Raw genomic sequence first — 23,989 nt, forward strand, 5'->3', positions numbered from 1 at the left:
TTTTGGGTGTACAGCATAGGGGTTAGATAGTTATATACTTTACAAAATGGTCCCCCACCCCCATATTTCCAGTATCCACCTGGCACCATCCATAGTTATTACAATATGATTGACCATACTCCCTATGCTGTACGTTACATCCCCATGACCTCTTTGTAACTACCAAGTTGTACCTCTTACTCCCTTCACCTTTTTCATCCATCCTCCCTCCCCACTCCCCTCTGCTAAACATCAGTCTGTTCTTCAAAGAGCCTCTCCCTTTCTTTCCCTAGCAGGTTTAGCTCAGTGGATAGTGTGTTGGCCTTCAGACTAAGGGTCCCGGGTTCAATTTTGGTCAAGGACACATGCCTGGGTTGTGGGCTCTAGCCCATCCCCAATAGAGGGTATGCAGGAGGCAACCGATCAATGATTCTCTCTCATCATTGATGTTTCTATTTCTCTCTCCCTCTCTCTCTCTGAAATCAATTAAAAAAAATATAAACTTTTAAAAAAGCCTCTCCCTTTCTTAACACACTCTGTAGAATCTTTTGCATCCATGTCCTACTCATGTCAGTGGGGAAGGTCCAGCCACAGACATAATTTGCAACATTATGAAAAACCTGGGTCTTATTGTGTAGATAATTAAGTCCCTCGAATGTGCACCTTGCTTAACCAGCTTAGCTCTGTGACCTTATTTACTCACTAATTCTCTTTCATTTCTCTCTTGCTATTTCTGCTACTGTTTGTTTCTCAATTCTGGTCTCCCTCTGTCCTGGGCATTTCTCTCACTGTCTCTTAGTCTGCAGGGATAGAGGGTAATACATATTTGGAGAAGGGAAAGGTCATTGGGGTCTTTATGCACAATTTAAAATTAATTTGCCCTTTAAATACTCAAAGATCAGTTTCACAGTATTTCTTTATCAAATTTAAAAGAATAATTGTAGAAAGGGGTTTATTGCTTTTCCCATTTGGGAAACAAGTCAACAAAATCTCACTGAAAATTTCCAAAAATCTGTAACCAGCATGTTCTCACTACCTATAAATAACTGTTGTAAGGTCTTTTGAGATATAAAGCTTATTGTAAGTGATGTTATCTATTTCAGTACATTTTATCCACTATTATTCTCTCTATTTGCAGTATACTGACCTTTCCCAGTGAACATGGGTTTCTTCTGGGAGAAAAAAAAACCCAATAACTTTGTAAATATAAGACTACTAGGGGCCCAGTGCACGAATTTGTGCACCTTGAAAGGAACTGTGGGCCACGAGGCTGTGGTAAGCACAGGGGCATGTCTTGGCTCATCCTCTGTGCCCCTGCCCTGCCCCTCCCACCATGGCCCCCAGTCCCCTGTCTGCCGGCAGCCCTGCTCCCACCGCCACTGCTCCCACCCACTGACAGTGCAGAACACAGCAGTGGGTACGAGCAGGGCTGGCGCCATCCATGGGTTCGAGTGGTGGCTGCTGTCCCGATTGCCCCTCAGGAGCAGGGGGAAGTGGAGAAGCCTTCGGGGTGATCAGGACTGGCAGCCACCGATCGTACCCGCTGATGGTGCGAGCAATCGGGACAGGACCAGCTGTGGGTGTGAGCAGGGACGGCGCTGGCAGCAGGTGCGAGCACCAGGCAGGACTGTGGTGCGTGGGAGCAAAGAATTTTCAGTAACCAACAGAGGCTCACTCGATGACAGTGACCTGCACGCCCCGTCTTGGTCTGGCGCCCCTGCTCACCTGCTCCACCATCCCACTGCAACCAACACCTGCAATGTTCCACACACGCCCCATGGTGGTCAGCACACATCATAGTGACCAGTTGTTTGGTTGGTTGATTGTTCAGCTGTTTGGTCTATTTGCATATTAGCCTTTTATTATATAGGATTTTCCTGACATAAAATAGAGGTATAATTTTTAAAAATTGAACTTTTGGACATTACTTAAAATATTGAAGTTTTTAAAATTTCTGAAATGAAGAGAAGAATGTAAGATACCGATTTTATTCCCCTGTGGATATAAGCTATTTACTATTTTTCTTTAGCTTTGTTTCTGTTCTCTAAAAATGGATTTTTTTTTCCAGAAGTTTTTCTTGAGGTCTCTGGTTGAGAAAATATGCCAAGAAACTAGTTTCTTGCCCTTAATCTCTTTCTACAGTTGATCTCATTGCTTCGTTATTTTTTAGTAGAATTCATAGAAATGCTTTTTTTAAAGCGATTACATAATTTCCCTAATAATAGTCTAAAATAAACACTAATTTTTATTATTTGACTTTTACTTTTTAAATAAATTATCATAAAATTTTGGAAGCGAATTTCCTGACCGAATTTTGATAGGAATCATTGCTTAAGGTTATTACATCAGTTTCTTTATTTTTCAACCTTTATGTCATGCTTTTTTGTCCCATGTTCATTCTTCATGTGTACTGTGACCTTTTGCATGCACCTTTAAGTATTTTAAACAAGCTGTTCTGTGAATATGAAAAGGCAGCCTCTGCAAAGGAAAGCTTAACTCACAGCAGAGAACAACAAACAGAACTGAGAATCCATGCTTTCAAAAGTAAAGAAAGAGGTGGAGGGATGTGGAGGGATCCACTGTTTACATTTCAGTGGAGCTTATTATTTGCTTTTCTTCATCTTTCCATGTGTCCCTTGGTAGCATCTACATCTGTCTTTCATTTGTGGGAAGCACAGGGGCCCTCAGTATTCAACCCCACTTTGCAACCTCACCTTCTGATTCAGTGGTTTTTTTAAAATGTATTTTATTGATATATTTTTACAGAGAGGAAGTGAGAGGGATAGAGAGTTAGAAGCATCGATGAGAGAGAAACATCGATCAGCTGCCTCCTGTACAGCCCCTACTGGGTATGTGCCTGCAACCGAGGTACATGCCCTTGACCGGAATCGAACCTGGGACCCTTCAGTCCGCAGGCCGATGCTCTATCCACTGAGCCAAACTGGTTAGGGCTGATTCAGTGTTTTTAGAATATATCTCAAAAGGTCTGAATGACACAACAGATATCTACCATTCCTTTTCTTTTCTCTCAAAACATGGATTATTTTCCCCAAATTATTAGTTACGTCCTTATGTAATATTACCCCAGGGCTATAGAAACAGATTTTTTATATTTTATATTCCGTGTGTGTGTGTGTAAGGGACAGGGGCTTAAATATTAAGGCACCAGAATAGCCATCTCTCACACTTTGGTGATTGTATTTGATTTGTGTTTATTTTCTTTTAAGTCCAGGAAATCATATTTTTATGATTAATTTTGATATGTAAGTGCCTTTTCTTTCTGCCTGGGTGAGTTTCACTCATCCCTGCAGGCTTACTATTAGCTGAAACTCCAGTCCTAGTCAGGAGGCAATGAACACAGCTGCCACTTGAATCCTCTCTCGTGAAACTTCTATTATGGTTATTTATATCTAGACTAGAGGCCCGGTGCACAAAAATTTGTGCACTCAGGGGGGAAGGGGGTCCCTCAGCCCGGCCTGTGCCCTCTCGCAGTCTGGGACCCCTCGGGAGATAATGCCCTGCTGGCTTAGACCTGCTCCCGGGTGGCAGAGGGCAGGCCCAATCCCTAGGTGCAGCCCCTCGTCGGGCTCAGAGCAGGGCCGATTGGGGAGTTGGGGTGCCGCCCCCTGTCATGCACAGAGCAGGGCGATCGGGAGGTTGTGATGCCACCCTCAGTCACACTCAGGGTAGGGCCGATTAGGGGGTTGTGGCACCGTCCCCTGTCACACTCAAGGCAGGGTCGATGGGGAGGTTGCGGCGCCACCCCCTGTCATGCACAGAGCAAGGCCAATCAGGGGGGTTGGGGCTCTGTACCCTGTCATGCACAGAGCAGGGCCCATCAGGGGGGTTGGGGCTCTGTACCCGTCACGCACAGAGCAGGGCCAATCAGGGGGTTGGGGCGCTGCCCCCTGTCACGCACAGAGCAGGGCCGATCAGGGGGTTGGGGCACCGCCACTCTCACACTCAGGGCAGGGCCGATGGGGAGGTTATGGCTCTACCCCGTCACACACAGAGCAGAGCCAGTGGGGGGGAGGGGGCGGGTTGGGGCGCCGCACCCTGTCACACACAGAGCATGGCCGATCAGGGGGTTGGGGCACCGCACCCTGTCACACACAGAGCTGCAGGGTGATCAGGGGGTTGGGGAGCTCCCCCATATCAGGCACAGAGCAGGGCTGATCAGGGGGTTGGGGCGCCTTCCCCTGTCACAAGCAGAGCAGGGTGGATAGGGAGGTTGTGGCCCCACCCCCTGTCACACACAGAGCCACAGGGCGATCAGGGGGTTTGGGCACTGCCCCCTGTCACGCTGATCCCAGTGCCGGGAGGCCTCGCGGCTCTGCTTATCCTGGTGCTGGGAGGCATATTACCCTTTTACTATATAGGGTAGAGGCCTGGTGCACGGGAGGGTGCCGGCTGGTTTGCCCTGAAGGGTGTCCTGGATCAGGGTGGGGGTCCCCACTGGGGTGCCTGGCCAGTCTGGGTGAGGGGCTGAGGGCTGTTTTCAGGCCAGGGGTGACTAAAGCTCCCAACCGCTCTTTTTTTTCTTTTTTTCTTTTTTTTTTATTCTGGGCCAGCTTTAGCTTTGAGGCTTGGCTCCAGCTCTTAGGCCTCCGCTGCTGAAAGTAGGTTTCTAGCCTTTGCTTACAGTGTTGCGATCCTGCTGGCTGAAGCCCGCTGGTCTAAAGCAGGTTTCTTGGGTTTTGTTTAGCTTCTATATTTGTTACATAGTTGCTTAGAGTTGCAGCTCAGAGGCCTGCAGTGGCAGGCAGGAAACGTTGGAGTCCTCTGTCACTGAAGCAAGCAAGCCTCATGTTAGTTTCAAGCTGCCTGGCTGCCGGCCGCCATCTTGGCTGGCAGTTAATTTGCATACTCGCTGATTAGCCAATGGGAAGGGTAGCGGTCGTACACCAATTACCATGTTTCTCTTTTATTAGATAGGATAAGATGTTGGGTCCTTTAAGGCAATGGCTGTGTTTTTCTCCTTCCTTTCTCCTCCGAGGGGAAGTGATGGGACATAGTGATCAAGGGCAAGGGTTTTCAATGTAGGAAGACATGGGTTTGAAGCACAGGGGCTGGTCTTCCCACACAATAATCTCTCTGAGGCTTGATCGCTGGCAGAGAGTTTTAAGAAATAAATGAAGTTGTCCAAAGTATCTGTGACATTAGGTGGTTAATAAATTAGTATTATTCTCTTCCTGCCTCTTATGGCACCTGTGCTTAGGCTAGCATGTGACAGATATGAAGCAAATTTCTATTGAGTGAATAAGTGGGTGAAATAATAGAATTTCAATCCATTATATAACCTTAACAAATATAATTTATAGTTACCCTGTTACTTCTTTTATTTGATTTCAAATACCCTAAGATTTGGTTTGACTTTCATTGCATTTATGCCCATGGTTAAACAACAGTCTCTGAATTTTACCCGAAATCACCCATGATTTCTTCCGTGGATGTCTTCTGCACTGGTCCTGGGTGGCTTTAGGCTCTCGCGCACTTGATGATGAACTTGGCATGCTTCCAAGTGAAGCCTCCTAATTTTAGAGTCAAAATGCTGGGGGAACAAACCACAGATGTGCATTGAAATATGCACAGTATGAGTACAGAGCCTTTTCTAAGAGTTATAATAAGAAAGGTCTTTAACCTAAAGATGTTGTTTGAAAACTTAGCATATTTCCTTTTTTTCTTTGAATAATCCAAGAATACTACCTTGCTTTTCCCACATCACATTGGGTTTTGAGAAACTAAAAATATTTTATCAAAACATTTGTTCTCCAAGAGTAGTCTACAGCTATCATATTTTTATAGGTCATAATAGATTTTAAATATTACATTCAACTCAAAAGAAGCTTTTCTTTCTATATTACATAACACAAAACATTTTTGCACTTTATAATTCAAGTACTCTAATAATAGCTTTTATAAAATCTCTTTTTTTCTAAAAAGAGGTCAGAAAAATAAAATAAAAGATAATATTCTATATAATGAAAGAGAAACATGTAAATTGACCATCCCTCCACTATGCCCACCAGCCAAACAAGAGTGAGTATGCAAATTAACCCAACAAAGACAGCAGGTTAATTTGCATACACAGGTGCCAGGAGGAGAGCAGAGCAGGAGAGCTGGCGGCTTTCGGGGACATGGCTCCCTCAGTCGCTCCCCCAAAGCCACTAGGTGGAGAGCAGAGCGGGAGAGCTGGCGCAGAGTGGAGCGTCTTGGGGAACTTGGCTCCGCAAGCTGCCAGACAGAGAGCAGAGAGAGAGAGAGCTGGCGGCTTGGAGGACTTGGCAGAGTGGGAGGCCATGAGATGGAGACAAAGCAGTAAAGGAAACCAAGAGCACGGGGAGCACCAGGAATTCTGGGAATAGTAGTTCTGGTGGCAGATGGATCTCCTAGACCCATGGTCGGCAAACTGCGGCTCACGAGCCACATGCAGCTCTTTGGCCCCTTGAGTGTGGCTCTTCCTAAGGCTTAGAAGTACCCTAATTAAGTTAATAAGAAAAAGTACCTACCTATATAGTTTAAGTTTAAAAAATTTGGCTCTCAAAAGAAATTTCAATCGTTGTACTGTTGATATTTGGCTCTGTTGACTAATGAGTTTGCCGACCACTGTCCTAGACACTAGAGCAAAGTGAGCCTGGAGCAAATTACTGTTGTGGTGGGGGATGGAGGGAAAGCAAAGGTGAGAGACATAAGTAAAATCAGAGTTTCCAGGAAAAATTAAAGGGAAGATATCCTAAATCTCCACCAATGAAGCAAAGAAAAAAAAAAGGCTCCATTATTCTGTGAGCAACAAACCAAACTGAGTTGGGGTCTCAGACAATTCGCTTGTATGATTGCAAAGACAGACAGAAACTCCCAGATTGGAGAGGGCTCTCCTGAGGGCTCCCAGATTGGAGAGGGTGCAGGTCAGGCTGAGGGACCTCCACACTCCCCAGTGCACAAATGTCGTACACCGGGCCTCTAGTAATAAAATAAAAGGTTAGAATCTTCACTGTTACTAGAGCAAACTTTTTCAGGGACTTGCTCTTCGTCTTTTGTTTGCCTAGAATATCCACTATTCATCTCTCCATGTGGAAGTTGGGCCATTTGTTAGTTCAATATGTACTTACTGAGATCTACTTGTACAAGGAACTAATTATATTTGTAGCTTTAGAGGAAGATACTCATAGAATATTTAGCTTTACCTGTAGTTGAATGTGAGCATCCCTGCCTTTCACACCTCACAGAATAGCTTCCTTGCCTATGTGGTGTACCAGTTAACTATGAGCTTGTCTCTTACCTCCTACGAGACTAAATGTGTTGCAAGAAGCCTTCATTGTTGTAACCCTGGTAGAGCCTAACTCAGCTCCTGGTCCCTATTTGTGTCAGGAACCTATCGAGCTTAACGGAGTGTGTAGGCACCCCTATGGGGATTAGTAGAACCAGAGTCCAAAAGCCCTGGTTCCTAGACTCTACTAACCAAAGACATTTGCTTCTAACTCCCCAGGAATTCCACATGTGCTGACATAGACACAGCACGGACCCATCTCTCATGCAGAACGGGCTTGCTTTTAGAACAAGCCTCATCCAGAATGTAGGAGAGACATGCTTGAGACCCTATATTCCACTCTTACCCAGTCATTCCCAGTACAGTTGGAAAGCAAATAGGAAAGTTGACTTCATTTAACTAACAATGTTGTTACGTTTATTAAGCCAATACTCCAAAACCAATTGAAAGCTGAGTTGTTTTAATTTTCAAAATGGAAATATTTTACTTGAAATACCACCATTAGCTAAGTTGTCTAATCTGACTTAAGGCCCTGCCCATACTTTGGATCATAAACAGATTGGCCTCCATCCTTTTTCAGTTGCCTTGGGTCTGAATATTAGCTAAGCTATGCATGCTACATTAGGAACATCTGATGCACCTATGTGTAGAGAAATCATCAGTCCGGATGAAATACATGTATCTCATCACCCATTTCCTAATATTTTGGGGGGAAACTTCTGAAATGTCTGATTAAAAAGAAGCAAAAACAAAAATGAATCAGCAGGGAAGAGATAGAAGAAGTAAGCCAGGTGGCTTCTCAGATCTCTTACTTTGTACTCCCCCCCCCCCCCCCCCCCCGCCCAGGCAATTGTTTCTTCAGTTTCTTTTCTTTCTTTTTTTTTTAATTATTTAAAGAATTACATATGTCTCCTTTTTCCACCATCGACCCCTTCCCGGCCACTCCCACCCCCCAGGACAAGCCCCCACCACCCCAGTGTCTATGTCTATTGGTTATGCTAATATGCATGCATACAAGTCTTTGGTTGATCTCTTACATCCCCTCTCCCCCCACACACACACCACCCTCCCCGGCCTTCCCTCTTAGGTTTGACAGTCTGTTTGGTCTTTCTCTGTCTCTGGATCTATTTTTGTTCATCAGTTTATGTTGTTCATTATATTCCACAAATAAGTAAGATCATGTGATATTTATCTTTCTCTGACTGACTTATTTCACTTAGCATAATGCTCTCCAGGTCTCTCCATGCTGTCGCAAATGTTCCTTCTTTTTTATAGCGGCGTAGTATTCCATTGTGTAGATGTACCACAGTTTTTTAATCCACTCATCTGCTGATGGGCTGTTTCCAAATCTTAGCTATTATAAATTGTGCTACTATGAACATAGGGGTGCATATGTCCTTTCTAACTGGTGTGTCAGATTTCTTGGGTCATATTCTTTGTACTTTTGATGCCAGTCTTATATTGCTATTTCCTTAAGTGAAATGAGAATTTGGACAAGGAAGAATGAAATGGGTGAAAATTGAACACCATTCTGACAGGGCCTGTCATAGTCATTTGACAGACATAGGATTGTGAGAACCAAGATTGGATACAATCCATTATGTTGCAGCAATCAACATTGACTTAGTTTTTTTATGCCGATGCCATACATTTTATCTTGGTAAGAGGCAATAAATGTCTAAGGCTGGTATTTAAAGAGTAATAGTAATATTAACACTAGCTGTCAGAGGTAGTATCTAACCTATGTTTATGAGCTTACCTGAAATCATTTCCTGGCCTCTTTAAGTCCATTTTCTTTTTAAATTCTTTTTACAGGTAAAGATAAGATTAAAGTGTCTGAGGATGACTTGAAGAAACTCCCTCTAATTAAATGGTGTATTTTGGAAACGATTCGTTTAAGAGCCCCGGGTGCCATTACTAGAAAAGTGCTGAAACCAATTAAAATTTTGGTAAGCTTTAATTTGGCTTTAAAATAATCTCTCTAGGGAAAAAATGTACATATCTTTCCCATATATTATTAGATAATTCCTTAAATTCCAGTAGCACCAAATGACCTAGGAATAGATTACTAACAAGAGTTGTACAGCAACATTTTGTCAATGTAGGTATTTTTCCATTGGTGAGGATTTTAGCTACAATATAATATTTTAATAATCATTTTGGCTATGTGATTATGTATCAAAATTAGTATAATCCTATTTAAATCAAGCAGGTGGATTAGATAATATCTTCACTGCTGAGCAGCCATAGGTTGAGGAATTCATATGCAAGAGAAGTTCCAACTAGAGACAGTTTCAGACCACAGATTACAGATATGGGAACAGATAACTGATATTAGCAATCAGCATCCAAGTAAGGGAGAGAGGTCCTTTTTATGGGCAGAATAGGAGAAAATTCTGAAGTGCACCATGAAAAGTATGTGTACATGGCAGAATTTCAGGTCAATATTTGCTGAGTCAATCAGGCAGAACAAAATATTGTTTCAGAATGATTTGACTTTGAGCCTGCAAGATCACATTAAGTCAGACCTCCACTCTTGTTGGCTGTTTTTACACACAGCATGAGAGTGCCTGGATTCAAACCAAGAACATTTTGTAGTGGTACAACACAAAAAGACAAAAAAAAAAACCCAAATTTTATAAAGGTTGCAACTTGCTAAATTCAGAAGAGACATTTGTTTGTTTGGCTGATCTTACATAAATAGCATGATTTAGTTTTAGTGTGATTTTAAACAGTTTTTGCTTTTAAATAAATTCTTAATTACTTTAAAAGTATAAAATAATATGCTTCCAGAGGAAATAGTCAAACAACTTGGTGCAATTAAGTAGAACAATGTGTTTATTAGTCTGAATAGTACTATAATTTTCTTGAACTTTTATTTATATTATTTATATTATAAATGTTGATAATATATAAATATGTAAAAATAAGTAAATAAATTTATAAATATATTATAAATATTTACATTATACAGTGTGGAGCAAAAGTAGGTTTACAGTTCTATGTATGTGAAACAGAGTTTATTCTTGTATTATTATTTATTAACTGTATTATTTTCTTTATAAAAACTATAAACCTACTTTTGCACACTCTTATATTATTTATTTTATAGCCTCATTTATATTCTGGCTAGTAGATAATTACTTGAATTACACAATCATTTATCTGCCAGCAGGCATCTTCATTTTTATTTTATTACTAGAGGCCCGGTGCACAAAAATTTGTACACTCGGGGGGAAGGGGGGCCCCTCAGCCAGGCCTGTGCCCTCTCGCAGTCTGGGACCCCTCGGGAGATAATGCCCTGCTGGCTTAGACCTGCTCCCGGGTGGCAGAGGGCAGGCCCAATCCCTAGGTGCAGCCCCTGGTTGGGCTCAGAGCAGGGCCAATTGGGGAGTTGGGGCGCCGCCCCCTGTCATGCACAGAGCAGGGCGGATTGGGAGGTTGTGATGCCACCCTCAGTCATGCTCAGGGTAGGGCCGATTGGGGGGTTGGGACACCGCCCCCTGTCACACTCAAGGCAGAGTCAATGGGGAGGTTGTGGAGCCACCCCCTGTCATGCACAGAGCAGGGCCAATCAGGGGGTTGGGGCGCTGCCCCCTGCACGCACAGAGTAGGGCCGATAGGGGAGTTGGCACACCGCCCCCTGTCACACACAGAGCAGGGTAGATCAGGGGGTTGGGGCGCTGCCCTCTATCACCCACAGAGCAGGGCCAATCAGGGGGTTGGGGCACCTTCACCTGTCACGAACAGAGCAGGATGGATAGGGAGGTTGTGGCCCTGCCCCCTGTCACCCACAGAGCCACCGGGCTATCAGGGGGTTTGGGCGCTGCCCCCTGTCACATTGATCCCGGTGCCGGGAGGCCTCTCAGCTCCGCTTATCCTGGTGCTGGGAGGCATATTACCCTTTTACTATATAGAATAGAGGCCTGGTGCACGGGTCGGGGCTGGCTGGTTTGCCCTGAAGGGTGTCCTGGATCAGGTGGGGGTCCCCACTGGGGTGCCTGGCCAGCCTGGATGAGGGGATGATGGCTGTTTGCAGCTGGTCACACACCCTTCAGGGTGGGGGTCCCCACTGGGGTGCCTGGCCAGTCTGGGTGAGGGGCTGAGGGCTGTTTTCAGGCTGGGACTGAAGCTCCCAACTGCTCCTTTTTTTCTTTTTTCTTTTTTTATTCTGGGCCAGCTTTAGCTCTGAGGCTCCAGCTCTTAGGCCTCCTCTCCTGAAAGCAGGTATCTGGTTTGTTTCGGTTCTTGAAACTCTGTATCAGCTCCAGCTCTGAGATCCCAGCCGGCTGAAAGCTGGTTTCTGGGGTTTTGTTTAGTGTCTATATTTGTTACAATGTTTGAAACTGCAGGCTCAGAGGCCTGCAGCGACCTGCGGGGAACGTTGGAGTCCTCCGTCACTGAAGCAAGCCTCATGTTAGTTTCAAGCTGCCTGGCTGCCGTCCGCCATCTTGGCTGACAGTTAATTTGCATATTGCCCTGATTAGCCAATGGGAAGGGTAGCGGTCGTATGCCAATTACCACGTTTCTCTTTTATTAGATAGGATACTATACATGTTTATTAAATAGGATACTATACATGTATAGATAGGATTCTATACATGTTTTGTTAGATTTATACCTAAATATTTCAGTTATCTTGAAACTTTTATAAATGGTATATTTTCAAGTTTTAAGTCTCAATTGTACATGACTTGTTTGTAGAAATACAGCTGATTTTTTTTTGTATCTGAAACTTTGCTAACCTCACTTATTGGTCCTAGGAGTGTTTTTATAGATTCATTAGGAGCTTCCTTGTAGATAATATTTTAATTTCTGCCTTTCCTACCTGTATGCCTCTTCCCCCTTCTTCTTGCCTTATTGCATTGGCTCTGTCTTCCAGCACCATGGTGAGTTACTGTGGTGACAGCAGATATTCTTGCCTTGTTCCTGATTTTTATGGGAAAACATTTAGTCTTTCCTTGTTAAGTATAATGTTGGCTGTAGGTTTTTTGTAGATACCTAGAATAAATCTCATTTGATCAGGATGTATAATTTTTTAGACATTGTTAGTTTCTTTTGCTAACATTTTGTTGAGGATTTTTGCATCTAAGCTCCTTAGAGTTATTGGTCTAGTGTTCTTCACTTTTTATTTTGTCCTGTTTTGGTTGGTTTCTATACCATGACAGTCTCTTCAAAGCTGTTTTATGCTTTTCCTGTACCCTTTTCATACGCACTCACACTCCTTTCTTTCATCCACTCTTCCTCCTTCTCATTTCTTTTCTTCCTTCCTCCCTTTCTTCCTTCCTATCACATGTATTTCCTTATGAAAGACAGAAAAGAAAAAGTCAGCAGTATAGCTCTCTTCTTTTCTTCCTTAGTTCCTTTCTGTTTCTCTCATTTTCTCTTTCTGGTCTCATTCTTTAGGTTTTTTACCCTGTAATTGCTCTCCCTTAAAGATTGCATTTCAGACCCTAGCCAGGTAGCTCAGTTGGTTAGAGTGTTGTCCCCATATACCATGGTTGTGTGTTCAGTCCCTGGTCAGGACACATACAAAAAATAACCAATGAATGCATAAATAAGTGAACAACAAAGCCATGTCTCTCTCTCTCTTTCTCAAATCAATTAAAAAATAAATAAAGTTCCCATTTTGTCTGTACTAACCATGCCCATGACCAAACCAGGAAGAAAAAAACCCATAAGGATTCTTATGTCTAAATTCTTATAAAATTTTTTTCCTGCTGCTTTTGGATTTCTTCTCTCTCTTGCGAGTTCCAGTGTGGTTTATGTGGTTTCAACACATTTCACCTTGTGCTTCTTTAACCAGTTGCTCTGCCTGCCACATATATGGCAGCTCTGCACCCCTCTTCTCAGACATAACACCTGGCTGTGCTATTTCATTAGCTAAGTATCTGAGATCATCACAGGGTGATTGTATAATAAGAAATGTTTAATTTGTTACATAAATAGATTTCCTTCCCAGACACAAATCAAAAACTTTTAGGCACACACCACTTTCCAACCAATGTAACACACTTCCTCTGAGATTGTGTTCCTTCTGGCTCCTGCTATCCTGCCTTTGGATATTCTCATGCTGTTCATTTATCTTTATTTGATTAATTATACTTACACCCCAATACTTCTTCTTTCACTAAACACTACTTTGTTCTTAGGATTCTGTGCTCATCCTCTTTCTTTTCCTTTAGCTTCTCCTATGCCACCACCTGAAGCCTGTCTCCCGGGCCTCCTTGTTTCCCTTCTAGCAGGAGGAGTTTTCCACTGGGCAGATGTTAGCTTCCTGCTTATTTCATTTTACTTTTCATTTCCTTGAAGATGACTCAGTTGATGTTCTCTTTTCTTGTATTTTTATTTTACATAAACGTGCTGGCACAAATGTATTTGTTTTTCAGCATAAAATTTCTTGTCTCTTGACCAGCAACTCACTTGTCTGCTGGTCAAGCTTCAACATTGGTACTGATATGGTCACTCTATATTCCACCACCCCTCATACCCCCTGAACCCCTTTTCTATCCTTAAGTGAGTAGCTTTTGGGGGAGCTTTTAACATCATATCCTTGTCAGATTGTTGGGGCTGTTAACATCACATAGTTTTTCAAAATTAATTTTGCTTATTTCAACAACTTTATCAAAAGAAACATCCATGTTCAAACACATGCCTATACATATACACTCATGCATACACAACCCCACAACCCCATGACTGTACTGTAACAACTATCCAACATTCTCTTTGTATGACATCAGTAAATAAATCTAGTTCTCGTCATAGTGTAAATATGTCATTTTAAAAAGTTGTTAACATTATTTTTTATTTTTCATGCATCTAGAGAGTTTTCATATTTATTTCCATTGCCACATAATCGTCCATGGAGTTAATAGCTTGAATACTTAATTATTTCTTGGCTCTTGAGAATTTAGAATGTTTTACTTTGTGGTTCTTTTAATGTGGTAATTACTTGCATCTTTGTGCAGAGTACATTTCTTTTTTTTTTTAATCCTCATTCAAGGTATGTTTATTAATTTGAGAGAGAGAGAAGGGTGAGGGAGGAGAGAGAGAGAGAGAGAGAGAGAGAGAGAGAGAGAGAGAGAGAGAGAGAGAGATGAGAGAGGAGAGAAACATCGATCAGTTGCTTCCCATACTTTCTCTGACCGGGGATCGAACCTGCAACCTTGGTATGTGCCCTGACCAGGAATCAAACCTTCAACCTTTTGGTGCAGTGGAAAACACTCCAACCAATGGAGCCAGCTGGCCAGGGCCATTTTCTTCTTGTGATGATTATGCTTGAATTATGTGTTACTAGTGGATTACTGTTCCAAGGGTATAAACACACTTATGATTCACAACATACAACCCTCTTATAAAGTCTAACATCTATGGGGTAAAATATTTTGAATTAGACATAATGGATATCCAAAACGAGTCAAGAACTTATTTTAAATAATTATGAGTCTCATATCTCCATTTCCTAACACTCTCACTCTCTTCCTGGAGGACAAGAGGCTACTCACTACCTGTTCAGTCTCCTTCCAGACCCCAGCAGCTGTGACGGCATCTCAGTGGTGGGACAGGTCTCTTCTTTCTCAGAGACCTGTGCTCAGGCTGCATCTTCCCAGAATGCCCCAGTCCTTCCTTCGTTATTTCCCACAATATGCTCTTCACAGCTATAAAAGGTGCAGTGTTTCCTGCACTCACTGTTTCTTTTGTAAACGTGACCTTCCCCATAGGAGGCCCACACGCACCTGGATTTCTCCCTGGGGAGATGAGACTTTAACTTTAATAACTTGCACAGTTTTCATTATGTAAGTAATACATGGTAATTAGAAAAGAGAAGATGAAAGAAGAAATGAGCCAAACCGGTTTGGCTCTGGATAGAGCGTCGGTCTGCGGACTGAAAGGTCCCAGGTTCGATTCCGGTCAAGGGCATGTACCTTGGTTGTGGGCACATCCCCAATAGGCGGTGTGCAGGAGGCAGCTGGTCGATGTTTCTCTCTCATCGAAGTTTCTAGCTCTCTATCCCTCTCCCTTCCTCTCTGTAAAAAATCAGTGAAATATATTTAAAAAAAAAAAGAAATGAAAAATTGCTAACAATTTCATGTCAAAGATAATTCCTGTGAACACTTTGGTATTATTATAATTTCACATTTTCTTTTCCTGTAGTGTGTGCATTTTCAAAAATTCAATTGGGGTCATACTGTGTTAATTTTTTATAACCTGCTTTTATTTTACTTAATAATAGGTCACAAATAATTTTCTATATCAATAAAGGATATCTACACCATTTGAATTGCAACATGATAATCTAATATATGGACAGAATCTAAATTTTTTCATCAGTTCCCCATTCTTGATTATGTATATGGCTTTCATTTTTTTCACTATGCCTTTGCTGAATATACTAACACGTTCCTAAGAATTTGGATTATAGAAAACATTTCATATGGGACTGTCTGTATTGAGCAGTGGCAGAGGCTCATTCATATTTTCCCTCCTGTTGGACAGCTGGTCAGGGTGTCTTGCTATGAATGCTAGAAGTATTCTCCCACTGCTCTTCCCCTGAGTAGTCTGAACAGGGTATCAGTATTCATTTTTGCCTTTGTATTCTTTTCTATTAAAATGAACAACTATCTGCTTTCTCGGATTTACTCCATTTCTTCTTTCTCTTTATTATGCCGTCTTTTGAAAACTCTTAAACTTCTACCTATACTCTTTTCAAGGCTTCATATTTTTAGTACAAAGTTAATCTGCAAGAATACCAAACAAATAATAAACAAAGTAGTATTGGAAAATATGAATAATTAAGACATATTAATTACCTTCTTGAGGTATTAAAATGATATAAAACTATTAAGACATGTTATTAAAACAAGTATTAAAACAATTAAAATGGCATCATACTGGTGTCAGACCAGATTGTCAGATCCATAGAACAGATTCGGTAGATAACAAAAAACAAAACCCCTTACACATAAGAATTTAATAGAATAAATAAATCATTATAAGTTCATGAAAAGGGAAGAGATTAATATATGGTTTGAGATGACTAGCTAAGGCAGGAATAGGTTGGGAGGGGGGGAAAGTAAGAGATCAACTAAAGGACTTGTATGCATGCATATAGGCATAACCACTGGACACAGACAATAGGGGGGTGAGGGCCTGTGCTGGAGTGTGGGGGCAGGCTGGGAGAGGTCAATGGGGGGAAAAGGAGACATATGTAATACTTTCAACAATAAAGAATTTTTTAAAAGTTATAAATTGCCCCTCAACAAATAAATCTACACTAATAAAAGAGAAACATGCAAATTGTTGTCATTCTGCTATGCCCACCAGCCAATCAGAGCAGCTATGCAAATTAACCAACAAAGATGGTAGTTAATTTGCATACACAGGCATTCAGTGAAGACTGAAGACTCCGGCCAGAGTGAATACTAAAGACTGAAGACTGAAGAGACTTGGCTTCTCCACTGCGGCCGGACCAAAGGCCTGGGTCCCTGGTGCCGGAGGAAAACCGGTGCCAGCAGCCAGGGGAAGGAAGGCCTATTGTGTGAATCTTCATGCAACGGGCTTCTAGTATACATATAATTTCTCAAAAAAATATATAAATAAATAAAAGTGGGTACTTTTTTTTAACATAGTGGTTCTCAAACTTTTGGTGTCAGGATCTCTTTATCCTTTCAAATTTATTGATGATCCCAAAGAGCTTTTGTCTGTGTGAGTTATATATATTTACTGTATTAGAAACCAAAGCTGAGAAATTGTTAAAGTATTTATTTAGTAATTCATTTAAAAAGAACAAGAAACCCTATTACATGGTAAATTAATAGCCTGGTTTTAAGAAACATATTTTCCAAAACAAAAAGTGAAGAGTAGCATAATTTTTGTAAATCTGATGTCTTGCTCATAGAAGATATCTGAATTCCTATGTATGTGTCTACAATCAGTCTATTGTGATGTATTGTTTTCATTGATGGAAATGAAGAAAATCCAGCCTCACATTGACCTGTAGCCAAAAAAGGAGTGTTTTAGTAACCTTTTCAGATATTTGTGGCTATTCTTTCGTACTACACTAAAACTCAACAGTGGTATTTTCTTATAAGTTTGTTGCAACCTGAAAATATATCAGTGAATTTTTGTAGTAAATTATGTTAAAATCCACTGGTGTGTTCTGTACTTTGAATGAGTATTTTTACTCAGAAGTGATGTTGACCTGGCAGAAGCTCTGGAAAGGTCTTGGGGACTCCTAGAAATCCCTAAACCACCTAGAAAGCCACTAGTGTAGAGAAAGCCAATATTGTAGCCCCTATTATAAATTCAGGATTAATCAGTGAAACTACAAAGCAGATGAACAGGTTTGAATGTACCATATCAAAAATTAACATGTCTTATTTTGTAAAGTATAATCTAAATTAAATGTAAACCAAAAATTAAGAATAAATGTCAGTATGTTTATAACACAAGGGGAAATAATTTTAATATATAAAGAATTTACAGCTCAGTAAGTAAAGCACTAAGGTTACATAGATTAATGCACAAAAGTTTATAGAAGAAAAAAACATGGAAAATGCTCAACAAGACATAAAATTTTAGGTGGCAATCAAAACTAGCCTATGGAGATGTCAGACTAGCAGATAAGAGGGTAATGAAATTGATATGTTCACGTTGTAGTTAGAGACTTTTCTTTTTTTTTTTACAAAATTTGAGGAAGCAATTAAGCAACAGGTATTAATAGCCTTAAAAATATTCATGTCCTATGTCTTCTGAACATCTCTGTTAAACGATTTTGTATGAAAAATGCTTTGAGGAAGAAGACTCTAGTTATGGCATTTATAATAGGAAAAACATTAGAATAGGATCAGATTAATTATGATTTAATCTAGCCAATGAAAGATTAAATAGCTATTGGAGAGGGAATTATTCACAATGATTATACAATATGAAGAAATAAATAGTCTTTAATTTTTAAAGTGCTAAGAGCAACCAAGCTCCTGGCCAAGAACTAGGAGGGAAACCGTGTCCTCTGGACCTCCTCCTACTGATGCTCTGTCTTTATAGGACTCCTCCTCTCTCTTCCATAGTCTGCATTCCTTGCACTCACTTTGCTCTCAGAATTCTTCTTAAGGTACAGCAGATAGTCCTTCCTTCTCTTTTCTCTCCAGACTAGAAGCTCATTGGCCTCATAGTATCCCTATGTGGTGGGCTGGCCAGGTTCGATTCTGTCTACCTGAGAGATGCAGTTATTATTGCAACAGGTTGTGACTTCTCTTTGCTAGTGGTCTGTGTTCCAGTCCTTACTATTTTGTCTCCCTCTTGATCTGTCCCTTCATCTATCCTATAAATCAGTGGTTCTCAACCTTCTGGCCCTTTAAATACAGTTCCTCATGTTGTGACCCAACCATAAAATTATTTTTGTTGCTACTTGATAACTGTAATGTTGCTGCTGTTATGAATCGTAATGTAAATATCTGATATGCAGGATGGTCTTAGGCGACCGCTGTGAAAGGGTCGTTCTACTGCCAAATGGGTGCGACCCACAGGTTGAGAACCGCTTCTATAAATAATGGCAGGGCCTGTTTAGACTGGGCATGTTGGTATCTGTTCTCTCAGAGGGTTCCTGTGATACAACCAGCTCTCACATCCCTTTATGCCATTTGTCAGCCTGGCATTTGCTGCTACAAGAGGCATGTCTTTTTGGTCTCCTCTCTGTTGCTGATGTTAATGGTGTTATCCAGGCCCCCTTTGACGTCTTTCTCTACTAGCTGGCTCTGTAGGCCTCAGCAGTCATCAGCCTCTAAGTCATAATCACAGGTCAACTGCCACTAAAGAGGGCTGCTGGGTGGGGAAAGGAAGGGCAGACTGCCTCCAGCCCTGCCCCCAGCTGATTTCACAACAGGCATGACCTCTCTAGCCTCAGTTCCAGCAGAGGGAACGAACACAAAGGATTGGGATCTCACCGATCTCTTTCAACTTAAAAAATGGTTAGGAGGGCACCAGCAAGCCTCGCGCTCTTCCCGGGTTTGGATCTAACTATCCAGCTGTCCTGGCATTGAAATTATAAAACTCAAGCAACATTTAGTTCCCATCAGAGCCAACAGGGGTTCTCTTGGGCCAAAAAATAATGACCCTCTCCCCATACTTGACCACCTACTGCCATAAGGAGACATGTTTTTAATTGTAAGGTGTTAATTCTAGATGCATGAACTTCGTGTTTTGCAAATATCTTGAGGACACTTGAAAATGATGCAGGGTTAAATAGATGTGCTTCTGATGTTTGGCGATGGGAGTTGCTATGACTAGTGGCCCCACTCAGTAAAGTTGGTAGCTACCTCGTGATCACACACCCTGGGAGAGCTCTTTGCCCTGTGGTTCCTGAGCATGGTGCTGTAAGGGTGATTTTATGAGATGATTTTAGTTCTTGGCATAACTTATTTAACATGAATGCAGAAGGATTGTGCAGACTCTTTTGTCGAAGGAATCCCACTGCTCAGCCCCACAATCACCACAGCATCCAACACAAAACCGTCCAAATAAACGCGCTGCACTTGCTTCGTCCTGTGTCTTACTAACCAGTTGGCTTCATATTCCTTCTGCCCTAACAGCTGCTGCAAGAGTGAAAAAAACAAACAAAGAATCCACTGAGCCTGTCCTGACACTCTCATGAGCATCCCCAGGGGCAGGACACCTGCCGCCCCTGTCCTCAGTGCTGTGACCAGTGTCCTGTCTCAGAGTTAGATTTTTCTAGAACGCTTGCTGCAAACCTCAGTATTAAACATCAAAAACTGCATTAGCATGGACCTATACTGGTTTCTGAAATTTTCACATTAATCAAATATTTTTCCCTATGTAACTAAATATATACATTCAGTAACTGATCATCGGAATTAGAAATAAGTGCCCAAATGGTGTGGCTCAGTGGTTGAGCGTTGACCCATGAACCAAGGGGTAACTGGTTTGATTCCCAGTCAGGGCACATGCCCAGGTTGCGGGCTCCATCCCCAGTGGGGAGTGTACAGGAGGCAGAAAAATCAATGATGTTTCTTTATCATCAATGTTTCTATTCTCTATCCCTCTCCCTCCCTCTCTCTTAAAAAAAATCTTTAATTTTTAAAAAAATATAAGAATATTTTTAAAAATAGGAATTATAAATCAGTCATTCCCCAAGTTGGAAAATAGAACTGTCTACCCAGGAAAGAGTTAGAGTTTATCACCATTGATTATAAAAAATGTATGTGCCTTCTCCACAATATAGTCATAGCATTATTTTTAATGACCCAAACACTTTTTAACAGACTTCAAAAAAATGAATTGGAATCAATTTTTCTATCGTAGAATTTCACTGTTCCTTCTGGTGACCTGTTGATGTTGTCTCCATTTTGGCTACATAGAAATCCAAAATATTTTCCTGAACCAGAATCTTTCAAACCCGTAAGTTACTTCTTTCAATATACATGATTCTTTGATTTTAATTTCTTTTTGTGCCAGGAGTATGAATTCATAAATTAACCAGGACTTTGTCATTAAGCAGAATATTTCTCTAGTAACAAAGGTGACAAAATACAGATTAGATTTGCAATATAGATGGCATAACATATATAACAAATCAGATAGGCAAGTTCCTGGAATAAGCTTCAGCAACTTTACAGTAAATTTTTATCCGAAACCAGCAGAGCATGTTAAAGTAAACAGGCCTTGTTCTGATAGAAGACTGAGTTCATGTTCTTTAGGCAATTGTTCTAGTTATTGGTTTCCAAGGAGCACAAAAAATAAAAATGAAGCAAATTAAAACTGTGTTCTGCTGTTTCTTAAAATTGGGGGAGTGTCTGGGCTGAACAGAATCTTAAGAGGCCATTTGATCTATTCTCTGCCTTCAGGTGAAACTGTCAAAAATAGCCTCCAGATGTATCCATTCTGCATCCAGGCGCCCTCCAACAGGGCTGTCAGCAGCTGTCTGTTACTAAATTTATCACCAAGGGCAGTTTCAGGATGGAGCGTGAGGCCCCATTGTAAATACTCTTCCTCTCTGGAGTCAGTCCTGTGGTTGATTTACATCATCATCTACATTTGCTACTTAACAGAATTCTTTTTAAACCCTTTTATTTATTAGTTATGTTCCAAAAGCATCATCGTGGCTGATATTAATAACAGGTCGGAAAAAATGACCAACAAGCCTGCAACTTTATATGCAAGGATTAGCTGTACAAGGTCATTTTTAGCCTAGAGAAATAAAGTTAAGCTTATTTATATAAGGCTGATTTGGAAAAAAAAAAATGTTTTCTTCCCACAGGAACGTTGGAAAGAGGCAAATTTAGAGAAGCATGCTTTCTTGGATGGCTTTGTGGCCTTTGGAAGCGGGAAGTACCAGTGTCCAGGAAGGTCAGTGAGACAGCCAGGCCACGTTCCTCACAGAGTCTGCGGGGAGATGCTGGCGCAGAGCGGGGGAACTCTGGCTCAGTCTGTCTTTTCTTTATCATCAAACCACAGGGAAAACCAGAGACTGTGTTTTGTTTGGTTGGCCGTTCGTATTGCACGATGTCTTTGTGAGAATGTCTAAAGTGCCTTCCAATAGGAGACCTCAGGAGAGCAAAGTATCACATTCCAGCTGCCAGATGCACTCAGGGTTTATGTTTCAAATGCTCAGCTCTCATATAAGGATAACTCAAAAGTCATTTGAGTTTCACCTTTTTTAAAGATAAAGATAGAGATATAATATTTCTTTTTTTTTAAAATATATTTTTACTAGAGGCCTGTTGCACGAAAAGATTCATGCAATAGGCCTTCCCTTCCCCTGGCTGCTGGCACCGGTTTTCCTCTGGCACCCAGGACCCAGGCCTTCGCTGCTCTGGCCGGAGCCGCCTTCAGTCTTCGCTCTGCTGCTTCATGCCTGCGTATGCAAATTAACTGCCATCATTGTTGGTGGTTAATTTGCATATCTCGCTGATTAGCCAATGGGAGGTGTAGTGAAGGTACGGTCAATTACCATGTTTGTCTATTATTAGATAAGATTGACTTCAGAGAGGCAGGGAGGGGGAGAGGGAAGTAGAAACATCAATGATGAGAGAATTATTGATCGGCTGCTTTCTGCATGCTCCACACTGGGGATTGAGCCTGCAACCCAGGCATGTGCCCTGACCAGTAATCTAACTGTGACCTCCTGGTTCACAGGTTGACGCTCAACCACTCAGCCATACCTGCCGGGCAGGTATAATATTTCTTTAACAACAGCCTTATCGTAGACATTTGTTGAGGGTTCAGAATCTCGCTAGCATGGAGCATAGCAGCAGCTTACTAAATGGCTTTTATTTATTGGGTTAGGTTAGTTCTGTCAGAATTTTCTTTGAGAGCTTTTGTAGTTAATCTGGCACCCAGGACTTCTCTGCAGTGTGATGCCCTGTTCTGGGGCAGGCGTTTATCATTTAATGAAAGATATTTAATATTTATGTGTTTAAGCAGATACTTTTTTTAACATCTCGCCATTGCCAGGCCCTCTGCTAAGCCTCAGGGACAGAGCAGTGGGGAAGGCGGACATGGTCCCTCACCTCATAACACTTGCACTCTGCGTTAAACAAGTCCCATTTCTTCATTGCTGCTGAATCTGTTAGAGGATTATTGGTACCATTCTATTAGAGGATTATTGGTACCATTCAATTAGAAGATTATTGGCACCTGTTTGTAACAGACTCTCACTCAGTGGATGTACAGAGTCCTTAAAAATCATATATCAGAAAAGTTGTAGTTTCTTAACTTAAGAAGAGAGACTTTTCTTCCATGGTGAGGAGAGGGGCCCACTTTGTCCTTTCTCATTGGATGTGAACAGGAGAGCATGCAGCCCAGTTGTTACTAGCAGCAGATTCGAGTGGAACAAGCCTCATGCTGGTGTGGTCTGTGGAGGGCAGGACAGAGATATGGAGAGAAGCTGGTCCACAGGATATCATTGTGTCACTGAACCATCAGTGTTGAGGAGTTCATCTACTTCCTGTCATGCTAGATGATAAATGTTTTTACTTTAATAAATAATAATATAGTATATTTATTACATATAATAAATGTTCATGATTTTTAAGGCAGTTTGAGTTGAAGGTTTTATTGTTGAGAGCTGAAAGCATGCTGACATATCCACCAGGAAACTTCTAAGGTGGACACTGTAATTGAGTGTCCAATACTTTAGGGGCAGAGTATGACAAAGGAAAAAACAGTAATAGCAACACACACACACACACACACACACACACACACACACACACACACCAACCTCTTCTATCATTTTTACTTTAGATAAGCAGTTCTTAAGCCAAGAACACATTTATTGTTTTTGTCACTATTAAGTAATAACGTGTAAGAGTAGATCTTCTAAAAAGAATAGATATTATCTTTTTCATGTTCCTTTAGTATATATCTTCAATTGCAACTAAAGAGTTTATTAGAACCATCTTTGTAGCTGACCTAGAAATGTTTTAAACTAAGGTCTGAAATGCGTGGCAATAGAGCATGTAGTATGGGCTGGTGGTCAATCGATGACTGTTGTTTGTAAGAGGAGCTGTTAGGACATTACTGTAATATCTGTGGAGGCTGATAGACATTTGCTTGGGTTTGAGAGTAATGGATACAATATAGAGAATCATAACATTTCCACTCCATCAGTGGTATGTTATACAGAAACTGTAGAAATTTTGCACTAGAAATGATTTAAATATGTTTCTGTTGATTTGAGAGAGAGAGAGAGAAAGAGCATCCACATGAGAGAAACATCCA

At 41.4% G+C, this 23,989-nt stretch overlaps 1 protein-coding gene across 8 annotated transcripts in view; it reads left to right on the plus strand.

Moving 5' to 3' along the window:
- LOC118659779 (24-hydroxycholesterol 7-alpha-hydroxylase) overlaps nt 1-23,989 on the plus strand; it is a 77,559-nt gene that overhangs the window by 36,610 nt on the left and 16,960 nt on the right. For 6 of the 8 annotated variants that reach the window (XM_036316155.1, XM_036316157.1, XM_036316156.1 and 3 more), the window contains exons 8-10: nt 9,062-9,195; nt 20,570-20,665; nt 21,525-21,613. In XM_036316155.1, the coding sequence (XP_036172048.1) occupies nt 9,062-9,195; nt 20,570-20,665; nt 21,525-21,613 (319 nt within the window). The remainder of the gene's footprint in view (nt 1-9,061; nt 9,196-20,569; nt 20,666-21,524; nt 21,614-23,989) is intronic. The other 2 variants (XR_004968702.1, XR_004968703.1) reach the window with 1 other exon arrangement.

This window comes from Myotis myotis, unplaced genomic scaffold (genome assembly GCF_014108235.1).
Source record: "Myotis myotis isolate mMyoMyo1 unplaced genomic scaffold, mMyoMyo1.p scaffold_m19_p_7, whole genome shotgun sequence".
Classification (NCBI taxonomy): domain Eukaryota; kingdom Metazoa; phylum Chordata; class Mammalia; order Chiroptera; family Vespertilionidae; genus Myotis; species Myotis myotis.